General features: G+C 48.2%; 3 protein-coding genes across 4 annotated transcripts; 2 read left to right on the forward strand and 1 right to left on the reverse strand.

Moving 5' to 3' along the window:
• The first annotated feature begins 6,353 nt into the window (after positions 1–6,353).
• On the forward strand, positions 6,354–6,978 carry LOC120700561 (TPD1 protein homolog 1B-like). The gene is made up of 2 exons (XM_039984812.1): positions 6,354–6,528; positions 6,623–6,978. The coding sequence occupies exons 1-2, from the start codon at positions 6,354–6,356 to the stop codon at positions 6,976–6,978; spliced, it is 531 nt and encodes a 176-aa protein (XP_039840746.1).
• A 3,894-nt stretch (positions 6,979–10,872) lies between these two features.
• On the reverse strand, positions 10,873–12,547 carry LOC120697316 (neurofilament medium polypeptide-like). Its single transcript, XM_039980491.1, has one exon. The coding sequence runs from the start codon at positions 12,342–12,344 to the stop codon at positions 11,106–11,108; it is 1,239 nt and encodes a 412-aa protein (XP_039836425.1). The 5' UTR covers positions 12,345–12,547; the 3' UTR covers positions 10,873–11,105.
• A 9,026-nt stretch (positions 12,548–21,573) lies between these two features.
• On the forward strand, positions 21,574–23,825 carry LOC120697317. Of its 2 annotated transcripts, XM_039980492.1 has the most exons (4): positions 21,586–22,518; positions 22,752–23,064; positions 23,174–23,381; positions 23,491–23,825. In XM_039980492.1, exons 1-4 carry the CDS (start codon positions 22,208–22,210, stop codon positions 23,535–23,537), a joined length of 879 nt encoding a protein of 292 aa, XP_039836426.1. In that variant the 5' UTR covers positions 21,586–22,207; the 3' UTR covers positions 23,538–23,825. The 2 variants fall into 2 exon arrangements, with proteins under 2 accessions (XP_039836427.1, XP_039836426.1); XM_039980493.1 differs by having other exon boundaries at positions 21,574–23,064; positions 23,493–23,825.
• Positions 23,826–26,134: the final 2,309 nt, after the last annotated feature.

The following is a 26,134-nucleotide window of genomic DNA, read 5'->3' on the forward strand; positions in this document are numbered from 1 at the left end:
TTACTCAATTTATCAGTGTTTATATTTATACAACGGCGGTCTCTATGAACAAAATTGTTTACACTGTGTTGTGTTGACACCGTTTTTTGACACGTGTCAAGAAAGAAGATTTTATGAAGGGGAAGTTGCCGATTTGAAAGAAACTAAAAGATGTACAGGATCGGGCGAAGCCGATGGACCAAAAAGAATATTTCATGAAGATGCTGATCCGCACAGTTTGATATATATATATATATTAGTTGTATGGGATCGGAAAAATTTGATACACATCCAATACAACAAACACTTTACAATTTCTTTGCATTTTTTTGGCGACTTCGCCTTTCTTATTTTCTTTTCGACGAATTCTTTCAAGTTGATCAATGACGCATCACATTCGAGCAACTTAGTTTGCTGGTGAGTTTTCGTTTTACCGAGTGTGTTTGAGTTTTAGCTACCGGGCGTATCGCTGTGGCTTCGTTCAAATTTATTCAAAAGTTATCGAATTTATCTAGGCTTTGATCTCGGGCGCATCGCTGTTTTCTCGTCTAGATTTATTCACAATTTATCGATATCGGCTAGATTTATAGGTTTTTTCTATGTTTTTTGTCATTATCACAATTATCTGCTTAGAAGCATATTAGATCGACTTTAAGTTTTATAATAACACTCTGTTATCTTAAAAGCCGGTTTAGATCTATTTCGAGTTTGCATCATCTGAGGTACACATTCATAGCTTAGATCTTGTTACACATGTGCAATCGGCTACTCTAAGCTGATCTTGTCGTTTTCCGCATCGGCTGATCCTGCTGACGCGCTCGTTTACTACGCACCTACATTTAATATTCTTTTGTCATCTTCTGTATTGGCAGAGCCTGCCAATACGCCTGTGTGAGAGATATTCAGAATTCCAGCCGATACGCTCTCGAATTTGACTTTGTTTTATCCCTTGTCAATTACAGATCAAATTGACTGGCACGCTTTGTTGACTTTCCGGAGCTTGGTGAACACTTGCCCTCGGATTCCAGTGTGTTAATTTTTAAGTCAACACACTCCTTTCAAAAAAAATTTGTTTTACACTTCTTACTTGGTGTAGCTTATTATATGCGTCCTGAGTGGGAACTTAGTTTATCCTTATCCTGTTGCACCTACTCCTGTTTTCTTGATTGACCTATTGGTCGATCAAGTTTTTCTAGCCTCCCGCCGCCACGCCTAGCCAATTGGGGGGAGAAAATTCTCTATTTGCCATCAAATTTTACAATGCTTCCCTATCTGCCAGCATGAAAATTTATATTCCTTATTTGCTATTGTGCTAAATATGCCATTCTCGTTCATTTGTTAGAATAACAGAGTAAGAGACCACATGAAGTACCATTTTGCCCCACCGCCCGCCATCACCTGATGCCGGCCGCTCCGGCAAGCTTGCCCTCGCCCCACCGCCGGCCGCTGCGCATGCAGGGGCATGGGCGAGCCAGCCCTCGCCGCACCGCTACCTGACACCGGCCGCTCCGCCTGCAGGGGCATGGGCGAGCCCGCCCTCACCCCACCGCCGGCCGATGCCAGACACTTTGTCTATTGGGGCAGGGACGAGTCCGTCCTCCCCCCACCGACGTCTGATGCCGGCCACTCCACCTGCAGGGGCTCTAGCGAGCCTGCCCTCCCCCCATCGCCACTCAACGCTGGCTGCTCCGCTTGCAGGGGCTTTCGCGAGGCCGCCCTCGGTGCACAGCTGCCCGACGACGGCCACTCCACTTCCAGGGGCATGGTCGAGTCTGCCCTTCCCCAACCGACGCCGGCCGCTCCACCTGCGGGGGCATGGGCGAGCCCGCCCTCGCCCCACCGCCGATCGATGCCGGATACTTCGCCTGCAGGGGCAGGGTCGAGTCCGCCCTTGCCCCACCGACACCCGACGCCGGCCATTCCACCTGTAGGGGCTTCAGCGAGCCTGGCCTCCCTCCACCGCCGCTAGACGCCGGCCGCTCCGCCTGCAGGGGCTCTAGCAAGCCCACCCTCGCGCCACCGCTATTAAATAGGGAAAAGTCCTATTTTCAACCCTAAACTATCCCGAGAGTCCGATTTTCAACCTCGAACTTCAAAACCAGACATAATGCATCCTTGAAATAATGAAACCGGGCAAATTCCCCCCCGAGCCGAATCCACCGCGGTTTTTGCCTCGTCACTCGTCCGACGTGGACTTCGTCGCCCAGTCAACCACTTGAATGGGCTCCTTAACCCCGCGCGGCCCACTCAGAATTTGCCCACTCGCTCCAGAACCCTAACCCTAGAGGCGGCGGCACCCTCGGCGGCGAGCAGGGGGCGACGGCGGCCTTGATGGCGACATCCAGGAGCTCGAGGAACTCAAGCACCTCCTCCCAAGCATGGAGCGGCTACAACATCGAGGATTACTCCTCGCCCATCCCTTACCGCGAGCGACCTCTAGAGTATGAGCCGGCGGTGAACTGCAAGTGCGGAGCCAAGGCGGCAAGGTGGATTTCATGGAGTGACGAGAATCCAGGACGAAGGTACCTAAAGTGCTTCTTTGCACGGGTGAGTTGATATACCAGTAGTTTCAGTGTCTATTTGTAGTTGTTTTGCTTCAATTTGTTCTGTGATTTTAGGCTGGTGGATGTGATTTCTGGAGATGGTATGAGAACAACATGACGACTCCATTCATAGCCCAGCTTCTCAGAGATTTGCGCGATGCTGTCAGGTCACTGAAGAAGGAGAAGAAGGAGATGGAAGAAGGGTTTGCAACTGCTCAGAATGCTGCTGAGAATGCTCTGTAGGGTCAATATGAACAGATTGGCCATCTGAACAGGCTGCTAGCTGAAAAAGAAGCTGCAAATGCTGAACTGAAGACATCTGTGGAAATGTTACAGAAGGAGAGAGTTGTGCTTAGGCTTGTAATTGGTGTTTGCATTGCTGTCGTGGTAGCTCTAATATGTAGGAAGTGATTGCTATGTAATGTCTGTGTCGACTCTATGTAATGTAGTGAAGTAATGGTATGCAAGGCATTGTTCAAAGTAATCAAGTTCAGAGATAACATAAGTAAGCCAACAGTCTTGGCAGTACATCAAATTCACACACAACACAAATAAGCCAACAGTCTTGGCATTACATGAAGTTCACACATAACACAAATAAGCCAGCAGTCTTGGCATTACATGAAGTTCACACATAACACAAATAAGCCAGCAGTTTTGGCATTACATAAAGTTCATACAGAACTAAGTTGAGACACATAAATAAGCTTGCACTCTTGCATTACTTAGTACCAGCGGGAGGTAGCATCAAATATTCACTGAACTTGGCAGGTTGTGTTGCCTTTCTCCTCCCTGATGGTTCCTGGGCTTTGGCCTTAGTAAATGCTGATCCTGAGGATACATTAACAGTTACACTGGAGCTGGCTTGAGATAGGGGAACTTGTGCATGGAGCTTGATAGAAGCATCACCACCTCTTGCTGTGGACACCTTGGCCATGGCTGATGTCTTAGTAACATCTACCTTTGCCTTCTGATGCAAGGCAACAATTTTTAAGTAAACTGGCTGAAATAAAATGTTAAGTGAAATAAATTGTAAGTAAATAAACAATTTTCATACCTTTGACTTTGATGGAGCCTTACTCCTTTTCCTTTTGCTTGTACCACCTGCTGCACTAGAAGAGCTGTACTTGGTACTTGACATGATGAGCTTGGCACTTGGACCTGATGCTGGAGCTGCACCTGAAGCTGCTGGTCCTGATGCTGCTGCTGCACCTGAAGCTGCTGGTCCTGAAGCTGATGGTGGACCATTTCTCTTACTACAAGTTGCTCTGTTGTGGCCAACACCTTTGCAAGTCCTGCATCTTATGACTGTCCCAGCCTTGCACATTCTTGTACTCTTTGGTTTTTCAGTTGAGTCTCTTCTCCTTTCTTTCTTTGGCCTTCCTGGCATCCTGACATATGCTGGAGCTTATCAATTTTCTCTCTGCTTTCAGTATTTAATCGCTTCACAGCTGCTGAACCAGCTCCCATGTCAACATCTTCAGGCACTGCCTCTTCCTCCATGCTGCCTTCTTCTTCTGAGCCTGTATCACAGCCTAACTCAGCTTCATAATCACTATCTTCTTCTGAGCCTGATTCAGATTTATCATGTGTAGCTGGGGCCTCAACAAATACATCTGCAACGCAACATTCTTCTGTGCTATTTGCCATCTCAATGCAAGTATTGTCATCCACAATAGCTCGCAGACCAGACTTAAGCTCCTTCCCAGGTACAAGCCAGTGCAAAAGGGTTCCATCGAGTACTACACAATGATCTTTCAAATGACCTACAAGCTCTGGAAGTGAAACTTTATCTCGATCTATGTATGCCATTGCAACATTTCCACCACAATACTGCAGATCAGACCCAGACTTTATGAACTCCCCGTTGAAATAAAACCTAACTGGGAGAGTTCCGAACACATCCATGTCGCTGCTGTGCACAGGAGAAGCAAAAACCCATAAAAACCGGCAATCCCGACCTTGTATAACTCTAATTCCTAAGATCTAGCCCATCTCCTACACTGGAATCGGTTTGCAGCACTCACCGGTTTGGTGCAGCCCTCAGATTTCGAGCAGCATCACCAGCCAATCGCGGATTCGATGAAGATCAGGGCCGCCGTCGCCGTGCTCGCCGCCGGAGGCGCCGCCGCCGTGGTGGTCGCCGCCGCCTCTAGGGTTAAGGTTCTGGAGCGGGTGGGGAAATGAGTGGGGAGGGACCACAGTGGCCGCGCGGAGACAAAAGCACATTGAAGTGGCTGACTGGGCGACGAAGTCCACGTCGGACAGGTGACGAGGCAAAAACCGGGGTGGATTCGGCTCAGGGGGGAAATTTGTCCGGCTTCGTTAGTTCAAGGATGCATTATGTCTGATTTTGGAGTTCGAGGTTGAAAATTGGACTCTCGGGATAATTTAGGGTTGAAAATAGGACTTTTCCCTATTAAATATGCCATCCTCGTTCATTTGTTAGAATAACAGAGTTAGAGACCACATGAAGGACCATTTTGCCCCACCGCCCGCCCTCGCCCTCACCCGACGCCGGCCGCTCCGCCTGCGGGGGCACGGGCGAGCCTGCCCTTCCCCCCACCGCCACCCGACGCCAGCCGCTTCGCCTGGCATGGGCGAGCTCGCCCTCGCCCACCGCCACCTGACGCCAGCCGCTCCGCTTGCAGGGTCAGGGGCGATTTTGGGGTCTGGGGCAGAAGGCAATCTCGGGGACGGGAGAGATGGATAGAACAGAGAGATAAGGGTAGTGTAGAAAATAGGAAAGAAACGATGCACACTCTAGTTAATGGATCATGACAGAATGAATGGTAATTAAGGAAACTCATATTTGGCATAATGGCAAATAAGGAACATAATTTTTTTTGGTGGCAAATAGAGAAACACAGTAAATTTTGATGGCAAATAGAGAATTTTCTCCAATTGGGGGCCCTGCGGTGGTGCACACCGTCAGTCTGAGTCTCAGAGCACGAGGCCGTGGAGCAACTCTCTACTTTTACGACTGCGACGTCTCGGGGCACCTTGAAGCTTGAGCACCTCACCGGCGGCAGCACAGAAGACACCGGAGCCGCCGCCATCCTCTGTGGCTTTACCTTGGCGGTCAAGGCTGCCAGACGCCCCGAGCACGCCCCGTTTGGATCGTTCCTCGCGTCTCTGACGCTGTCCCCTGAGAAGCTCGCCCGGCTGCGAAGCTTGCTGCCGGTGCCGACCGGCGGGAGGATCTCTGATGCTCACTGGTGACGGCTGGCCGCGTTCGTCGGCGGCGAGTCACCGGCAATGTGTCATGCCGCGTCAATGTCATCGCAGGAGGAGATATTCCTGCGCTGCAGGATGAACATGAACTCGCCTCGCTCCTCTGTTCGCACCGAGCTGAGCGACATCCTACGCAAACCCCTGTGCACGGAAGCTCGACGACCATGCCAACTTCTTGGCGAGCACAGATGATGATGACGACGCTGACGCGTCGCCCAGCCCCGTGAACGCACGCTCTTCTTCGCTGCGTACTCGGAGCCATCTTCGTCTCCACGAGTTCAAACGAAACCTACACAACTAAACGAGGCGCAGGTCAAACGAAACCTACATCAAGCAGTTCCCAAGGCCAATCGGTCTTCCAGCTTAACTACTGACTCTACTACTCCTTCCGTGCGTGCATGGACTCGAGGCGCAGGTTTAACCCCGCCGCCGGTCTATTTATACGTCCTTCCCTTGCTCCTACACAAGCAACGTGGCTCTCTAGTCTCTACTCTCTCACTCCTTGCCTTGGTCAGTTAGTTGAGGTTTGAACGAGCTACTGGTAACTTTTAATTTCTCCATATCGCGCAAGATCGGCGGCAGCTTTTTTGAGGCCATATGGCTGCTTACTCTCAGAAGCGAGCTGCTGCTATGGCGGCGATCGTGTCCATCTTGCTCTTCGTAGTAGCTGGAGTAGTCGTCGCCGGCGATCCTCCATCATCATCATCATCCTCCGCGACGAAGAACGACAAGACGCCAGCAGCGCACGCCCGCAAGCTGCTCCAATACACGAGTAAATAAGATGCTGCCAGCTACTTCTATACTCCGTCCATTACATATATACTATGTAGCTGCTGATGATGGCGAGTTGCTGACATGACATACAGCGGTGGCGGCGGCGGTGAAGAAGCGGAGCGGGTCGACGGCGCCGAGCGAGTGCTCCCAGGACGCCGTGGTGGTGTCGCAGGCCGAGGCGGGGGGGCGGCCGGGCGGCGTGCCGTGCTACAGCGTGACCATCACCAACACCTGCCTGTCCTGCACCGTGCGCGACATCCACGTCTCCTGCGGCGAGTTCGGGTCCGCGAGGCTCGTCGACCCCAGCGACTTCCGGCGCCTGGCCGTCGGCGACTGCATCGTCAGGGGAGGCGGCGCCGTGCGGCCTGGCGAGACCGTCTCCTTCGACTACTCCAACCAGTTCCAGTATGACCTCCACGTCGCCTCGGTCTCCTGCACCTGCGGCTAGCTAGCTCGCTAGTTGTAGTTGGGACTTGAATTGTTGGGACTGCTGGATGGTGCGTGCGTGGTCGTTGATGGAGCCTGGCGAATAAATGATCAGTGTGCCGGCTATAAGGGATTAGGGCCGGGACGATCTCATTTTTATTGCCTCAATCATGTCTATGTTCTTCTGTTTAGTCGTAATATGCTACCTTCAAGGTCATTCGAAGGTCATGTGTTCTCGCTCGCTCGCTCAGTTATCGAAATTTCTGTCGCAACTTATTAGGCCAGTCTCAGTGGGAGTGTCATCGACACAGTTACCTAGACTGAAATCTTAAGAACTGTGCCAGTGGAGTGTCATGGTGATGACACTCCTCTCATATTTTATGACACTCCTCTCTTCTCTCTCCTCGTACTATTAGTACATGTTAGCAAATTTAATGTCCATGACACTCTTATGACACTCCCACTGAGATTGGCTTTACCCTGCAAAATGAGGAATCGTGTGCATTTTGCTGTCATTTTTCTGTTTGTTTTAGTAGAAAATCAAAGTATGCATTTCCACTGTTTAAATTATGAAAGCATGCCGAGTAGAAAGAATCACAATCATGAAGTAACTGAATCGAGTAGCTATTATTTGGTCCTCGTTTCATTTGTTTACGTACTGTACAACTTAATCAGCCATCTTGTCAGCACATGAATTATCCGAGTATAATAAGGCTCTGCTCAAAGCATACGTGTGAGTTGTGACACTTTGTTTGGTTGTGTGTGTGTGTGTGTGTGTGTTTAGTGTCGGTATCAAGAGGTCATGTTTGGTTTTCTGCATGAAGATTGCTTGGTTCTATAAGATCGAAGTGACAAAATATATTTTTATTATGCATACGTACACCAATAGCGTAAGAGTACTTGTTTGCATTGTGTCCAATGAGGCAATGAGTCTGGCTATGCCAAAGCACCCAATTGGCCAATTCCATGCTTCTGATCTATAGTAGTCAGGCATATATGTGCTCGCACATATGATCATTTTATTTGGGACCGAGTGCACGAGACAAAATCTATACACAGATTCTAAATAGCAATTCTCAATTTTGTGTTTAATTTAGTTGTCGACAAAATATAAAGAGTACGAAAAAACAAGGTACTACTAGAGTTGGGCAACGGCCACCGTACCCTAGCTGTTGGGTTGACGACGGTCCCGGTGTCAGCCACGCCACGCCGGAATCAATAATCTCGTGCATGCGGCCCTGCACCCCCCGCCACGGCCGCCGGCGAATATGCCTGCGCCTGCGTTAGCCCAGTCTCAGTGAGAGTGTCATCGATATAGTTATTTAGACTGGAATCTTAAAAACTGTGTCAATAGAGTGTCATGGTGATGACACTCCTTTTACATTTCATGATACTCATCTCTTCTCTCTCCTCGTACTATTGGTACATATTAGCAAATTTAATATTCATAACACTCTTATGACGCTCCCACTGAAATTGGCCTTGGCCGCGTGTCAAAGCAGAGTTCCAATTTCTTCTGTCCTCCGGAATACAAATTGCTCCTTGCATTTGACAGCCATGCGCCCATGCATGCAAGCTAGCAGACTGCCATCCAGGCCAATGGCCGGCTTCCATATGCAAACATGAGCATGGCGCTGGTAGCGCTCTCCTCTTTTGACTGCTTGCATGCATGCGGCATCAATTCATTCCCAAACACGCTTCAATTCATGGTCAAATGTATGCATGAGCTAAAATTTCCAAACCGACAGCATTCGTTATTCTCTTGCTTCCTGCCGATTGCCGAGGGAGATAGTACAGGGAGAACGATCAAGCTTGCGGCCCCTGGCTTTGTGGAAAATACTTCGAGCCAAATCTCGAAGTTCCATTGTTTAATTTAACAAAATATTAAAGTACATCAATTAAAAATCTAAATTATTATTTATATAACTATTAATATATTGTTTATGTTATTTTTATATAAAAAATACTACCATGTATTCATGTATTACGGAAGAGATAATAATACCATTCACGAACGGATGGTTCAATTAAATATATATCAAATACATGGCAAAATAAAATCTATTACAATTAGATAATAATAAATATGTATTTTACAGTATGTGTTAGAATGTGGAATTGATGAAGAGAGTCTGAGATAGATAATTATAATTATTAGCTACAATTCTTAGTTTTAATTTAATTCTAACTTGTCCGTACAGGTGCACTGGTTGATCGACTGTACTAAAATCAATAGTTAAAATATAAGAGGTATCTAGAAAAATGTATCAAATTTGTGAGGCTAGTACAAAAAATGGTAGCGGTAGCGACATTAATTTAAATTTTTAAATTTTCACAATCAGATAAACAAACATTAATCCATTTTTTAATTTTTATAATCAAATCAACGCACGGTACCTCCCAACCATAGGGATGCTGGAACGTTCGAAAAAAAAAGAATAGGACGCTGAAATGGGAAAGACCTCTACGACACCAACAATAGAACTCCCTACTCCCTAGTGGAGGTGGAGCATACTACAAAACAAACTCCCAAGGTTTTTTAGATTCCCCGGATCTGAGAACACGTGCGTGGTTCCAGTTTCAGGCATGACAAATACAAAAGAGCGACACACGGGGCAGGGCACCATGTTTTTGTGCGGGGTAGTGCGGAGGCCGGGCATGGCAGCTAGCTGCTGCTGGTAGCGCTGTAGCACCACCAGCACGGGCGCACCTGGGTGATGGACGCGCGAGCGAGACGGAGACGCCGGGATGACGATGACGACCTGGGGAAAAGGATACTTTCTTTAGCCGCTTCGAGGGCGGCGTACGGGGCGCGCGTAGCTAGCGCCTCCTCCCAAAGAGCCTTTTTCCCTTGTCTCTCTCGCGCTGTCGCCGATGATTCCGTCTCAGAGCTCCGAGGCTCCTCTCCTCCCTCCCGCCAGGGATTGTCAAACAAGAGCAGATCTCGAGATGACACGGCGCGGCACTGTTTATTGCTCGTGCTGTTAGCTTCACTAATAATAGTGCTCGCAGTTCGCAGGTCAACCAACCTCGTGGCTGCCCGCTCATGCGCACGGTGGGTGCTGGCCGTACCCTGCCGGCCTCGTACGTTTTAACCCGGCCGGGCCTTCTTGGCCAGCCGGCCGGATCACATCTTGAATCGCGGCATCACCGGTCACCCCATGCTTTGTGTTGTTTGGTGCTAGTGTTATCGTGCCTGCAACTGCTGCAAGTGGACGGAACGGATTCTCTTGCTCATGTGCTGCTGGCCTGGTGATTGGTTGCATCTCTCCTGTAGTGCTATCTTACTGATTTCTACTTCCTAGCACGCCTGACGCGTCGCAGCCGTCGGATCTGCGTTGGCGATGCATCCCTCTTCTCCCCTTGGCCCCGGGTCTTGGTTACCTTCGATTCTCCCTTCCCAGAGCTTACTATTATTACTTCCATCCAATCCTGTCAAGTAGGAGCACTTGAAAAAGGAAGGATCCTGTCACGGACTTGAAAATCCATGGAGGCAAAGGAGGAGGATTACCGCCGGTGCCGCACTGGACGGGACGGGACGGGACAGGACGGGACTCCTCTTTAATTCGGCCTCTGATCACTGTGCTGTGACTAGTGCTGATTTATTGTGAGAAAAAAAAATACTATTAGCTAGTCTTAATTTAATGTGAGGGTAAAATACTGTTGGCCGGATGGAGCGAGCGGGCCGGAGTGACTACCGTCGAGCCGTAACTGTCATCAAGGAAAGCGAGTTGAGCTCCGTGCTCCTCGGTCTTCATGGAGGAACCGTAGCTTTCGTGAAAGCGACTGATCGCTCTCGTGCCCCAATCTCCCCAGCTCAAAGTCTGAAACGAATCATCGTATTTGCATTTGCAGCCCGGAGACCTGAATCTTCCTTCAAATGACACTGGATTACTGAACTACTTATACTTACTAATACGCAAAAAGAACAGAGATGAAAATTTCATGGCAATGAGGTGAAGCTATTTGTACAGAGGAGCACCATCTTTTGCATAGGGGGACATGAACAGGGAAGACTTGCTAAGCCAAAAAGTATTACACAGCTTACCAATACTCTACTAGCAAATTACTAACAGCAACAGACAAAAGGAAAACGATTATACTGATGGGCGGGTCCCACCCCACCCGCCGGTCCCGCGACCTCCGGCCTCAGTGACCGGTCAAGGCCACCGGCGCCCCGGCGGCCGACGGCGCGTGCCGCCTCCGTCCGCTGCTCCCGCCGTGGGCCCAGAAGCACCCGGCGGTCGTCGCGTCCGCGCCGGGCGCCCCCGACGCCATCTTCGCGGCCGCGGTCGTCGCCGGCTCCGACTTGCACCGCTGCAGCACCAGCGGCCGCGCCGACGAGCACCGCATCTCCTCCTCCTCGAACTCGTCGTCGTCTTCTTCTTCCTCGTCATCCACTTCTCGTGCCCCGGTCAGCTGCGGGTGCTGCTCCTGCGCGGCCGCCGCTCCCACCTGCCCCTTCTCGCCGCCGTCCTCGTCGGCAAACGCCTTCTCCACGGACGGCTTGCGCGGGGTCGGAGACGCCCTGTCCGGCTTGCGGGGGGACAGGGACGGAGACGGGGACGCGGCGATCTCTAGCGCTATCGCCGCGAGGGCGTCCGTGGTTGGCGAGGGCGACGACGGCGCCGGTGCCGCCGCCGCGGCGGGGAACCGGGACGTGAGCGGCGACGTGCGGTTCTGCGGCGCGGACCGGCAGCGCATCAGGAGGAGCGCGTTCTTCGGCGGCGTCGTGATCGCCGACGACACGAGCTGCGCCTCCCGCCCGTCGTCGCCGTCCTCCTTCTCGCTGCCGCAGCCGCCACCGATCCCCATCTTCTCCCCCTCCTCCCTCCCGATCGATCCGAAGACGCCCACGCCCACCACCATCTCCTCCTCGTCGTCGTCCTCACGCCCCTCCCCCTGGCTCCCGCTCCTCAGATCCGCCGCCTTGGGCACGGCGGCGACGGCCACGTCCCTGCTGCTGAACACCCAGGGCGACCGGCGTGCCCTCTCCACCTCCGGCGACGGGGCCTTCTGCCTCCGCTTCCTGGAGTCGAAATCGAACAGCCCGCCGCACAAAAGCGCCTTCTTGAGACACCGGCAGTACCCCCTGGCGCCCTTCTCCGGCGCGGCCGCCGCCTTGGCCGCCGCCGCCGCCCCCTTCTTGCCCTTCTTCCCCTTGCGCATCCGCACCTGGCCAATGCACGTCACCTTGGGCGACGACGGCTCCCCGTCCGCCGCGCGGCTCCGGCCGCGGGAAACGAACATGGGCGACGTGGCCGGCGCGCGGCGGGACCGCCCGCCCCGGCGGCTCTTGCTGAGCAGCAGCCGCGCCAGCCCCGGCGGCGCCGGCGCCAGCAGCTGCGGCTTGTCCGCGCGGCCCGGGCTCGCTGCCGGCTGCTTCATGGCCCTCCACCCCGCGCTCGGCTGGACGAGCAGCTAGGTGCGACGGCGGCCGGCTGGCTGACTTGGGAGAGGCGAGCTTATACTGGGCGGCGTGGCGCAGCGCAGTGCGTGCGGATTAATGAGCAGCTGAGCGGAGCTCCTTGCGTTGGAAGCGTCAAGCGTGTGGCAGGCTGGCAGCGTGGGTGTGCGTGTGCTTGTCTTAGGATTCGCTTGGCAAGCTGCCTCCTGCACCTTACGCCGTGTTTAGTTCCAAAAATCAAAATTCCAAAAAAAAATTCGGCACCTGGATTGCGACTGCTGGCTGCAATCGCCGAGATAAATCTAATAAACCTAATTAAATTGTAATTAGATGCTAAATTGCTACAGTAATTTTACATTAAACAACCTCTAGTGACGGATTAATTAGGCTCATTAGATTCGTCTAATGACGGATTAATTATGCTCATTAGATTCGTCTCACGATTTACAGACGAGTTCTGTAATTATTTTTATGATTAATCTATATTTAGTATTTCAAATATAGAAAAATGTTCTTTTAAAAACTTTACGGGAGGCAGCTAAACACGGCCTTAGACCTGGTCCACTGGACCATCGATACTGCTGGTGTTTAGGCCATGTTTAGTTCCCACCTAAACAAAAAAAGACGTAAACGCATTAAAGTAAAAAGGAATCTTGCTAATTTGAAGTACTAAATGAAGTCTATTTATAAAATTTTTTGTATTGTTGGGTTGTAAATCGCGAGGCGAATCTAATGACCCTACTTAATTCATGATTTTGCAACAGTGATGCTACAGTAACCATCCGCTAATTATTAATTAATCATGGATTAATTAGCATCATTAGATTCGTCTCGCGATTTACAATCCATCTGTGCAAAAAATTTTGCAAATAGACTTCATTTAATACTTCAAATTACCTAGATTCCTTTGTAAAAAAAATTGTGTTTACACTCCGGTCGGATCTAAACAGGGCCTTAGTTGCTGATGTGATAGGTTGAAGGTCATGGTCGCGTTAATATTTGCGTTTTTGGTCACTTTTAAATCGTGCAGAATTGCAGAAAAGAAAATTCAACTATAAATGAATATAGAAAATCTAAGTGTCAGTGAAAATTTGGAGACATCCATAAAGGAAAAAGGAGAAATAACGTATACACATTATATATATCATGTGTTTTGAAATTTTAAATATTGGTAATTGGTCCGAGCGTTGCGTTTAAGCTCGTGACGGATGGATCTGGGGCACGCATTAATGGCGGTTTCGTGGGCTTGTCCTGGGCGGGCCCGCGGGCAGTCCATGGCCCGGGTCCACAGCGATGGTGGGGGAGCCCGGGAGGGAGAGTGAACATGAGTTGTACTGGCAGCAAGGAGAAATGGATGTGATGTGAGTGATCTGAGGCAGTAAGGCTAAGGATGTAAACGGATGGAATTCGAACGGATATGAATTCAGATATCTCGAATAATTATATTTGTGTTTTTTTTCAATTTTCATCTTTTAGGATGGAAACAGATCGAATTCGCATGGATACGAATTTAGATATCTCGAATATTTTCGGATATCCATTTTTCTATTTCTTTACCGTTTTCATCCCTAAGTGAGGCTGCTGCTCGTGCTCTCTCTCCCTCCCTTGCTTGCCGTCCTGCCCAAGTGCCCATCCATCCTTTCTTCCTCCTCTGCTCTCTTGATTTCCACCCCTGCCTGCCTGACAGCAAAAAAGCTCGTTTCTACTCCATACGTCGCTTCGTTCATTCATTCATGTCACACTGCTCGGCTTTTCATTTTCCTTTTGTTTTGTTAGTTGACATTCTCTTCCTTGGGTTGTAACTGGAGTTGGTGGCTAGAGTGGTATGAGAGAAAAATATTGTTGGCTAACTGGTGGCTGGAAACTTGTGCTGGAGCAGTGTGAGAGGAAAACACTGTTGGGCCGGAGGCTGCTGGAGCTGCTGAACATAGTAAGTTGAAATGCTTGGGGACCAATGAACTAGGACAGGAACAGCAGCTTCAGGATTCGACCGGTTTGGGAGACGAAGCATGGTTGATTGGTTGCTCGGTCAATACCTGTTTCCTATTGCATACTACTACTGCAACTACTGACCTATCATCCCGAGCACCCAATGATGCACCACTGTACAAAAAAAATGGAATTCTGATGGCAGGCCATTTGTCATAAAAAAATAGCACCGCGTGAAAACAAAACCGAAGCTTGCTGGTCTCGCTGGAGAAAGGTGTTCGATAGAGAGCGTGTTAGTGTTTCAATAATGATAGTTTTATGGTAAGTACATTACCGCTCTAATGTCCGGAGCAGAGATTAAAAGAGAAAATATCTCTTCTTCACTAATAAAGATTGGTCAGTATAGCGACTGTGTGACTCTTCAACTAAGAAAGAAACTGTAATGATGTCGGTGTTGAATGCCTCATTAGCTAGAAGGCTAGGAGCACATGCGTGGATACAATCATACAAATACCTCCGGCTCCGTGGGTTCCCATAGCACAGCAAAGATCGAAGATGGCACGTCCTCTCTTGTTGTCCTCCTCCTCGACTAGACCTTGGGCGTGCAGCCGGGCAAGGAAGCCAAACAGCAACCGAGCATAGTAGTAAAATAAAGTGGCGTTGCACGAGTGGGTGCATCATCCATGGCAGCTTTCACCTCTCCTCTCTCTTTCTCTCTCCATCTTTTTCCCTGGTCGCTGCTAACCAAAAACAAGCCGCGGCGTGTGCGTGGTCAGTGGCCCGCTGATTGTTTAGTTGCTGGGTGTCAGGGCGAGCACGGAGGCAAGGCGCGCGCGCGCCGTGTGCGCTCTGAGCTGGTGCCATGTGGAGCTCCTTGCCTAGGGATCTGACGGGTGTGTGTGTTTGTGTTTGGATCGTGATCTGATCAGATCACTCCATTTCTTTTTGTTCCTTGGTGTACTAAACAACTAGCAAGTAAGGTGACCCGCGCAAATAGTACGGAATCTAGTCTAGTTCTTTATCCTAATATTTAGGATTTTTTACTTCAAAATAATAGATGCAGATAGTTTTGTTTATACAATGTCATTACAATTATATTATCCTAAAAGTACAGACACAGATGCCATCTATTTTTTTTCTATTGTCATGTTCTCTGCTGTATTTTTTTAACATGACATATGAGACAAATGAATTATCTTATATAGAAAAATAAAGTTAGGGTATTTATCGAAAATAAATAAAATATTTAATATTTATTTTGACATGAATATTTATTTTTAAATTTTTTATTAGCGATATAATTTTTTCTCGAGTGTTTTAGTTACAGTGCGTAATAAATTATCTCTAGAATTTTTTTAAAAAAAATGGTGTGTTTTCCATATATATGGCTAGAAGTGACAATAGACTTTATTTTCTTTGTCTTTCAATCACCCATTGATATAGCCCCATATCAACTAATTATATTGGCTCCGTTCGGCTGGCTGTGGCTGGTGGCTGGTGACTGGTGTTGATTTGTTGTGAGAAAAAAGTACTGCTAGCTGGCTGGTGGCTGATGACTGGTGCTGATTTGGTAAGAGAGAAAAGTACTGTTGCTGGTTGCCAGCAGAACAGAATGAATGCTTCTCATTATCACTAGTGGTGATACCATGCTTTTGTAATAGCAACAGTGCAGTCCATGCAGCGTAATACTCAACCCAGTGAATGGGTTGAGATAACGTTGCGGCTATAACATGGTTGAACCATCCTGCTATAGTACTATATTGCAATTTGAACCATCCTGCTATAGTACTATATTGCAATACCCCTAATTTCATACCCTTGTTACTATTGCACTTTTCAAGTCTAGAAACACTTATTGGCTTATAGCTTTCTAGATTGAACTCAGCTCTTAGCAATGTGATTCTTTTTTCTATCTTCTGATCGTACAATTATTCTCCATATGCTGTTATCCAAGTAAATTTATTTTTCTAACAAAATCCTATTTTTCTACATGGTATTGGTTACTCGGCCATCACTCATCTTAGGATCAGGTCCATGCTTACTGTTTTCCTCTATTTTTTTTAATTTTAAAGTTAGCTATTTATTAATTGTATTTGACATGGACTTCTTCTAGACCGTTAGATCTTTATAAAATTTGACAGTTCAAATTTTTTTCTTTTTTAGATTAACGCGAGAATTTCTAGACCCTCTCAACGAACGTGATGGCTACTTGTAACACTATTATGTGGTGTTATATATGCTAGCACATGGATCACCACGATGTTCACCATCTAATATTGTGGACCACCACCTAGTTTGTGGCGGCATGGCAAGGTTTCTTTCTTTCCTCGTCATCCTCGGCTGTTGTTGTCTCATCTGTGATCGTTGAACTCTGGCAATAATCCATGAAATAAATTGAGACATTACCCCCTTAAAGAAGAAAAAAAAGTATTGACTTGAGACACCCAAACCAATCAACTAACCAAAGCGATTTTTGTTCGGCCCTCTCGCTCTCATCAGTCCATCCTCACACCCCCACTTATGTTCGGGTACATTGCAAAGGAAATCTCCAACCATACCTTATTGTTGGTTAAACCGAACCAACTTCGATCAGAATTCGAGTTCAAACTTCAGAAGTTAATAAACACCAACTTGGATAAAAAATCGAGTTCAAACTTCAGAAGTTAATCAACTGAAGTCACACATGTTCTTTTTCCATCGTTGTATGCTTATTCTCTAAACAGTAATGGGATGTGCGCCTCCATCTATTCCCTCCTTGTCCCTCTTCTTGGTGTTGCTGATCTGCATCTCATTCACTCAGATTTGTGATGTATCAATCAATCTACACTTATATAGATTAATTGCGGTGCCTCAAATTAGTCTCAGCAAAGACACTCCTTTGTAGCAAAGAATCACAGATGAACTGCAAACGTGACAGGCATAGGGCAATGACAACCCACTAAAAAAATCTGGCGGCATTCTCCATGACATGCTTTGACACACATATATTTAGTTAGGATTACGTGAGAACCAGCTATTCCAAAGAACGTGATTTTTCGCATCTGTCTAGTATTCCAATCATGGAATCAAGTGCTAGCCCTCTCGGTAAAGACTTATTTTCATGGAAGCATCGCATCCGTCTAGTATTCCAATCATGGAATCAAGTGCTAGCCCTCTCGGTAAAGACTTATTTTTTCAATCATGGAAGCAAAGGAACGTGATTCACTAAAAAATTGTCTTTTAGTTTATAAATATATATGTTTTAGTTATATTTGATGTGGAATTTCTAGGTTTGTTTAGACTGTTGGGTTTTCATAAAATCCAACGGTGTATATTATTTTATTTTTAAATTTATATGTGTCTTAGTTGTATTTGATATGGACTCTTCAGGCAGTCTAGACCGTTAAATCTTCATAAAATCCAATGGTGCAAATTCTTCTCTTTTTTAGATTAATGTGAGAATTTCTAGACCTTCTTGACGAATGTGGTGACTTCTTTTTAATACTATTGTATTAAGATAATGATGTCTTAGTTGTATTTGATATGGACTCTTCGGGCTAGTCTAGACCATTAGATCTTTATAAAATCCAACAGTGCAAATTCTTCTCTTTTTTAGATTAATGTGAGAATTTCTAGACCCTCTCGGCGAACGTGGTGATTTTTTTAACACTATTGTATTAAAATAATATATGTGAATGGTATCTTCCCCACTCCCCAGGCACGACACAGTACTACAAGCAGTGTGCTTCCTCACCAAGGCAACCAACTTGAACCATCCGCTTGCACACAATTAGGCCATGGTAATCTTTTTTATAATCCGTATAAGAATTTGCAGAAGAGAGAATGACAAAACTTAGAGTTCGCTTTGCCATTGAAGATTCCTCTATGTACGACTCAATAGCATGCGGGGCCGGGGCATGCATGCATTTCTTTGGCCCATGCGACGACGCTGGTACACCATCAACACCTACTGTGTCATCTTTCTTAACAGCACGTATGCACAGCATCAGAACAGTAACAGGATAAGCATCGCTGGCATTATTGCCCCTCAAAACATGGGGTGAAGGTCGTGAAACAAAAGGAATTAGGCAAATTGGAGGCCCCACGCACCAGCAGATGTGAGCGAGAGTAGCATCTCGCCGAACAATGCATTGCGCATTTGTTTGTTTATCTCTTACTATTTTTTTTGTTCAAATGCGCATTTTACTTTTCGTTAGTCCTCTGCTTTGACACAAGCTGAAGTGACTTGGACTCCAAACCTGCAACACGAGGAGCATACACATCTGGGTGCACGGAGCTAGCGCCATTTACATCGAAGGGCGTACTGAACAGCACGGTAACACACTCGCAATCACGGCCGTCCGTATGTGCCTCCCACGAATGACGTGCCAAACAGAGCACGGGGAAGGCACGCGCCAGTGCCAATCTGCAAACAACGAGGATCGGCGTCACCATGACCGTACCAGAAATAGTACGATATGTCTGAATCGAATTTCTACGACCAAAGGCATCACACGCGGCTTTATATAAAGCCTAAAAAGCATCTGAATCGAATTTCACGCAGGTAAAGATTAATTAAATACACGAAGCTGCAGGGTTAACTTAATCTGGAATTCTGGATAAATTAAACGCGTGAGCTAGGATGAATCGAATTAGTAGCTAGTTAGAAGTATTATTAGATAGGTGGTTGGAGGTAGGGAGGATCTAAACATCCGAATTCTTAGAACAAATTTGATATTTTAAAATAGATATGTTTAAAATTTTATGCTAATCTTTTTTTATAATATCAAGCATATTATTACACATAAGAATAAAATTTTGTATAAATTTTTTTATGTATTATTTGCTCCCTACAATTAAAAAGGTGAAAAAAGATTCGTATCCGTATCCGATCCGTATTCGAATTTTTATATCTATTATTTGAGAATATATATGATAAATTTGAGGTTTAGTTTTTTTGAATCTTACAAGATCAATGTTAAGTACAAGGCTATAAATTTACATAGTAAATTCTACATCTTATTTGTTCATAATCGAAGAAAAATGACCAAAAATCTGACATTCGAATAGACATCCGAATCCATCCTTAGTTGGAGGTCGTACGTGCCTGCATGGATGGTGGCGTACACGGCACATGGGGCGGGCCAAGCCCACTAGCCCCCGGAACGTTTCCAAAAGCAAGGCAGTGCCACGAGCCAGCAACATCTGACACACACGGCACCATCGGCCAATGCTCGCCTTGTCCTCGTTGCCGTTCTTCCCCTACGGTAGCTAGCTGCTGTCTCGAGCAAACTTCTTTTTCTCCCTCTCGTCTCCCTGTCCGTCCCCGATACATGTCTGAATTGAAGAAGCGAGCTTGCTGTAGATGAGGATACTAGGAAGGGTAGAAAAGAGAAGGCACATGTGGTCACATTACATACTCTGTAGCCAGCATGTCAAAGCCGCCCTCGTGGCTCTGGCTAGCACTAGCAGGGCGCCAAGTGAAGAGTCACTTCCTTCACTGTGGTCACCTTATCTGGATAGGATTGTGGTGTCTCTACACACACATTAGTATGTACACCTTCTCGGGACTAGGCCTTATTTGTTTTTCCGTGCACACAAGCCGAGAAAAAAAATCTCGTATGCATAAAATGCTAAATGAAATCTATTTACAAAATTTTTTCGGAGATGGGTATAACTTTTCGCGACGAATCTAATGACAGTAATTAATCGATGATTGACTACAGTTATGCTACAGTAACCATTCTCTAATCACGCGGTCAAAGATCTCATTAGATTCTTCAGGTTTCAAGAGTTCTGGAATTAGTTTTATAAACTGGTTTTGTTCGACATCATAATTAACAGTCAAAATTCCGCGGCTTGTGTGCCATCTTCTTCCAAAGAAAGAACCCAACACGGCTTACAGCTAGAAGTGCCACAGTAGAAGTAGCTATGATTTCTTGAGTCGTTTGTTTCAAAAAAAAATCTCTTAATTATGAGTCAAGCGAGACACAGGAGCAGATAAATCAAGACGCACAATTTCAGAATAGCCGCCGCAGATAGATCGATGACGATGGGAGTGTGGGACGATGACGCGTGCGTCAAATAGTAGCAGTCTGCTGCATGCTCTGGTAGCAGTAGTACTCATAGGTTGATTAAGTAGGCAGTTGAGATTTACAGTGCCGTCGCAAATGGGCTGGAAATTAAGAAGTGGGCCGGGGGCACGCATGGCAGGCCAAAATAAATGTGTGGGACGACGCATCGTTGGACATGTCGACGCTAAACAGTGATACTCCTGCTGTAGCATGTAATGCTGTTCACTTTTTTTTTTGGTTGGGACTACTGAACGGAGGACTCCATTTGCTCAAGTACTTTACGGAATGCATAAGCGAGCATCGCGAATCTAAGCTTGAGCTCCAGAATTTGTGCGAGAAATTTAATGGAAAAAAGTCCACATTATTATTAATATTTACAAATATAGATAATGACGGTAGAGTTAAGGAGCAGCTGCTCATTTTTTTCCCGGGAGAGGAGCGGGAACATGTCGGCAGGGTAGATGTTTGACCAATAAAAATCAGGAACGAGATCGCCCAATTAAAACTGAGTCAACTGCATATCATCGGATCCGGCAGTACAGTGTATCATATTCTCCACCCTGCTTCCTCATGCTTCGTTTCATTTCAAAAGAAAAAAACATTTGTTTTATTTTGCTCATCATCGGGAAATGAATGTTCAGGTACCAGATCAATGCAATTAGTATCGGTCGATTAATCAACTAGAGAACGCATGAGATGCAAACCATTTTCTCCGTGAAAACCATGCAAATTTCAATTTAGTCAATCAGATCAACATCCAAGCCCTCAAGGGGAGGGGTGCAGGGGTGGGAGGGCGGGGGATTTGTAAAAATATCATTATTTAATTCAAATACGAGCGGTTAATTGTAAAATTATTCAATCTCTCATGCCCCCTTGGATGTTCCGGTAGCTCAGATTGAAGTTTGCACGGTTTGTATGAAGAAATTGGTTCGCCCAAATCCCAATCAACTAATTAGTATATGCGGCCGTGTGCAGTGATTTACCGGATTAGGTTTTTGCATACTGCAGCTCTTGTTAGCAATGTCGTGTTCTCGTGGAATGTGTTGTCTCCAGGAGTCCTTTACCTATATATCTTTATAAAAATTTATAAAAGTTGGTGGTTGCCTTCATGTCTCTACAAAAATTCGTTCGCACGTGTATACTCTCGCGCAAACTTTGTTTTAACTGTGTGGCCTTGCGTCCACCTTCCATCCATTCTCACTGTTAGGCATCCTGACATATGGGCCCGGCCCCATCTGTACTACTCTCCTATCTCTTCCCCTTCTGACCGAGCTCGCCAAGGAGGAGGCCAAGCTCGCGGGCGTTGTGGCCGGCAGAGCTCCGCGCCGAGCCGCCGAGGAGCCATGGCGAGGGGAGGACGGAGGACAGCGACAAGTGGCGGAGCTCAAAGTCTAGGCTGCGGCGAGGGAATGATGGCGCGCGGGCTCGGCGGCAGCCCCAGCCAGACCCCGGCGGCACAGGCTCGCGGCCTGGTCGACCATGCGCGGGCGCGGCGGCGCCGGTCGGCTTGGCTCCGGCGGTGCCCCGGCGCGGGCACACGGCCCTAGCGCCAGCGGCGTGGACGCGCAGCCCCCACCGGCCTTGCGCGGGCGTGGCGGCGCGGCCCCAGTCGGCCTGGCTCCGGCGGCGCAGCGAACCGGCCTGGCGGCGTGGGCACGCAGCCCCGACCAGCCTTGCGCGGCGTGGCCTAGGCCCCAGCGAGCATCTTTAGATTTTTTTTTCTTACTTGTTCTATGTATTGATTATTAGATTCGTTTGTGATTGATTTTGTGAATTTGGAATCAGAATTGATTTGCGGATGATTGCGGATTTGGAAAAGCGGATGCTGGATGTAGTGAGGATGAGCAGTCGGGTCGAATACGATGGGTGTGGCCTTGATTTCGGCGTGGGCAAGCCGCGCGAGGAGGACGACGGCCGCCGCCGCCGCCGCGGCGTGGACGGCGACGCCGGTGTGGCGGTGTTGTCCATGGATTTTGCCCGCGAGAGAGCCAACATGTTGTCACGACGGTGTGGATGGATCGTTCTGCATCTCAGCTTGCTCGCGCGGGGTCAGGAGCCGTCATCGTGGGTCGTGGCACGTGTGTGGCGTTCGCTCGGGGAACAACGACACACCGCCGACACCACCAGCGGCAGCGGCAGCTAGGAGAGTAATATCAGCTGCAGCAGCTAGTAGGTAATAACTGCAAGTCACTTACAATTTGGCCCCACTTCACAGATTGACACCGTTATTTCCAAATCCGTTAAGAAGGGCATACAAGTAAAAAAAAGTTTGCACAAGAGCATACAGATGGGAGCGAACTTTTTAGAGATCACCAACTTTTGTAAGGGTATGTTTCCAGACGAAGTGATCCCCAGTTTCTCTGCCTTTTTTCCCCCGGCGTTGGCGCCAACTAAACAAAACACCAGGGCGGGAAAGCGAGCGGCAATTTGGCGCCAAGCGCGCGGCAGCGCGCGCAAAGATCTCGGGGGCCCCAATTTCCTATTCCTTCTCGTTTGCGCTTGCTTGCGTCTGCATCCGTCTTTGGTGAAGCAGAGGCGTCGCCGAGCAGCGGCGGAGATGGAGATCCGCGTGCGGTGCGGGTGCGGCGATTCGTCGTGCCCGGAGTGGGCCGTCGTGGAGCTGCAGGGCGTGGTGCAGCCGCAGGCATCCTTCTCCGGCGACATCCGGGGGCTCCACATCGGCCGCCTCTGCTCCGCCCCCTCCCCATCCTCTTCCAAGGCAAGGCATCTCGTGCCGATTCCCTGGTCTTCTCTTGGTATCTGGCTTCCTCGCCTGATGGGAGGAGGGGTTGGTCCTTGATGCGATTACGATAATGCGATGGTAGCAGGGAGGGTACACCTTCACTGTGGGGTACCATGAACTCGCCGGGACGAAGGTGACCCTGAAGAAGCCCCTGCTGGTGCTCAGGAAGAAGAAGGTGGGTGGTGGCGCTCCGGATCAGGAGCCACCGATGGCGGCGGAGGTGGAGCTGGAGGTGATTGGCGTCATCCGACACAAGATCCTCTTCAAGGACCGCCCCAAGGCCCTCATCTCAAGTAACCAACCAATCCCCTGTCTTCCGTTGCGTCCATTTGCGTCGGCGGTAACTCTGAATTTCATGTACAAAAATCCTGATCGTGTGATTCTTTTTCCGGTGTTCTTTAGAGCCGCCGAGCAAGGAGAAGAAGGCCGTGCAGCAAGCAGCAAATTGACGCCAATTCTGGGAACGGCCAGCAGCAGCTTGATGCAGCCGTGCCGGCGATTTCGTGGACCTTGTTCTAGTCATGTTCAGGCGAAATTCGATGCCGTGTTCTGTGTGGTTGGTTGATGCATTGTATGTTTCTGCATACAGTTTAAGGATGTACCACCCTTGTACTGTTTCTGTCACTAGGATATTTCCATATCAGCCGCAGTACTGAATCACGGCTGGCAAATGTAAAACATTTCAGTGTTCGTCTTGAAGCAAATCAAGGGAAAGCTAACATTTATTGTCCATTCCATTCCATGATAGTAGGATCATACATTTATCGTTTGCTTTAGTTCTTATCTATTTTTAGACTAGTTTTGCTCTTTTGTGATTGGAACTCTCTGTAATAATTGGGCTCTACGTCTTTGGACGTAGAGGTTGGATGTTTCATCCTTTATCTAAAATGATAGTAGGATCATATGATTGCTGTTATGAGAAACACTAAATGAACTGCTCGTCCGTCTCCATTACTTTAGACTTTTGGGTGAATTGCTCGTCGTTTGGAATATGCAGCCCAATAACTAACTATAACTTTGATCCCGCAAAAAGAATTAACACCAAATCAATAGTCTGTCAGCAGGGACGACCCGTGATCACTGACCAGTACGAACGAGAAAATTGGATTTGATGACAACTTGAGGCTAGGAAGGAGGCGGGCTAACTCACAGCGAATCGGATGTCAGGCTTAAGCAACTACCGTAGCAGCTAAACAGCAGCACCGCTGAGCAAACTCCTGATGCGATTCGGGAGAATGCTAAACAGCTAGCGGCGGTGTTCGACGGCGAGCTTCGCCGGGGGCAGCTGATGGCCGTACCGGAGTGCTCCTATGTATCTTGTGGAAGATAGATAAGATATTCATCTTTAAAGCTCATTTAGGCCCAATTATCTACTATAAATATGTTCAACATTTTGATTGAATTAATTCAACATGTTATTAAACTAGTTCAATATTTGACCATCAAAATGTTGAAATTGTACAGATAAAATATTGAAGCTAGAAGCACAAAATGTTGAAATGTTGAATTTGGAATGTTGAACGGTGAATATCATGGAGCTTCTTCATCGGCGGCGGCGGCGCGAGCGGCGGCGGCGCAGCGCGCGGGAGGCGGCGGCGGCGGCGCTTCCTGCGCGTGGCGGCGTGGCGGGTGTGGGCAGCAGCGGAGCGGGGTGCGGGCGCGGGGCACCGCACGGGGTGGCGTCGATGCGGGCTGTGGGGAGAGAAGAGGTTAGGGTTTGAGGTAGATCCAAGGGCTGTTATTGTTTGCACGAATCTTAAACACTGGAAGGTAAGTTGGAAAAAATCTTGCGGAAGATGGATAGGTTTTCTGGAGTTCTTGGTATTGTTCGCCATCAGGCCCCCGGCCCATCATGAGCCGGCACGCTGGCGGTGTTCTCAACAGTGTGAGCGTGGGCCTGGCATCCTACTTACGTTGGGCCTCTTTCATGAGCCTACCGCCTACCAGATTCTACATGGGCCGTAAAGCTGGACAATTCCTTTGGCTGTGGGCCTGGACACGGTGCGGACTTTGTGTGTGTCTGACTGTCTGGTTTTCCCCAATTTCTGAAGCAGAGGCCAATTTCTATTGAGAGCCAGCCAACCAGATAACATGAGATGATTTTTATGGATTCAGATTTATTTTTGTCCTCACACCAAAAATAAATACATTGCTCTTGGCGTAACGGCATTCGTACACCCATGGCGTCCAGTCTGATGCATCAAGTGTGCTGACCCGTTTCTACTATCAGTAGGAGCACTAGCTAAATAACATGCAAAAGTTAGCGCGCAGACAATTAGCGAGCCAGCCGGATTAAGCAATAATCGAGCATCCATGGCTACGACTATGATTAAGCGAGTCATGCGGACTAATTACTTGCTCCCCCCTCTCGACATGAGTACGCGTCAAGCATTGTATGAGGCAGGCGACAGATCGATAGACAGCGACGCTAACTTTTGTAGTTGTATGCATACATATAAACTAGTGCGCAGCCATTCATATCCTTTTTTTTTGTTTGTTACGAGTACGTATAGATCCTTTTATTTAGCTTGCTTGCAAGGAATGGATGCCAACCTTGCTCGTCATGGCCGGCCGCCGACGGCCTCGTCGTGTTATTCCCAACGCCGCCCGGTCGTCGACCGGAGACGCACGCCGGAGTGGGCTCCGCTCGTGCCACCCGCCCACCCCTCGCTGTCGTCACGGACTTAACATCTTTTGGATAGATTACCTGTGCATTATTATTCTGTTATTATAGATACGGTTTAGATTTGCTCTCGGGATGCATGCGTGATTGTTCAAGCAACGCGAGCATCTGCCTCGAACAGAGAGGATCAGAAAATGGCCATGGCATGGGAGGAGGACGCAAACGCTACGCATCGATTGCCAGAACGAACTAGACGGGGGCGTCGTCAGCTCTCCACACTGAATGGTGAACGCGTGCTGCCAATCTAGCGGCTCCAGCAGATGCCCATCGATCTAATCATGCGCCGGCCGCAGGGGCGGCAGGGACGCGAGGTCGTCTCTGCGCGCAGGCAGATCCGGATTTCGTCACGGACAATGGCGATCG

The sequence above is a fragment of the Panicum virgatum genome, chromosome 3K, assembly GCF_016808335.1.
Source record: "Panicum virgatum strain AP13 chromosome 3K, P.virgatum_v5, whole genome shotgun sequence".
Taxonomy (NCBI): Eukaryota; Viridiplantae; Streptophyta; class Magnoliopsida; order Poales; family Poaceae; genus Panicum; species Panicum virgatum.

Bases quoted from the DNA above. Each gene is read 5' to 3' on its own strand.
- LOC120700561 (XM_039984812.1), top strand. From the start codon at position 6,354: ATGGCTGCTTACTCTCAGAAGCGAGCTGCTGCTATGGCGGCGATCGTG. The intron at 6,529-6,622 runs GTAAATAAGATG...CATGACATACAG, and splicing joins CAAGCTGCTCCAATACACGA to CGGTGGCGGCGGCGGTGAAG.
- LOC120697316 (XM_039980491.1), bottom strand. From the start codon at position 12,344: ATGAAGCAGCCGGCAGCGAGCCCGGGCCGCGCGGACAAGCCGCAGCTG.
- LOC120697317 (XM_039980492.1), top strand. From the start codon at position 22,208: ATGGGTGTGGCCTTGATTTCGGCGTGGGCAAGCCGCGCGAGGAGGACG. The intron at 22,519-22,751 runs GTAATAACTGCA...ACAAAACACCAG, and splicing joins TCAGCTGCAGCAGCTAGTAG to GGCGGGAAAGCGAGCGGCAA. The intron at 23,065-23,173 runs GCAAGGCATCTC...CGATGGTAGCAG, and splicing joins CCTCCCCATCCTCTTCCAAG to GGAGGGTACACCTTCACTGT.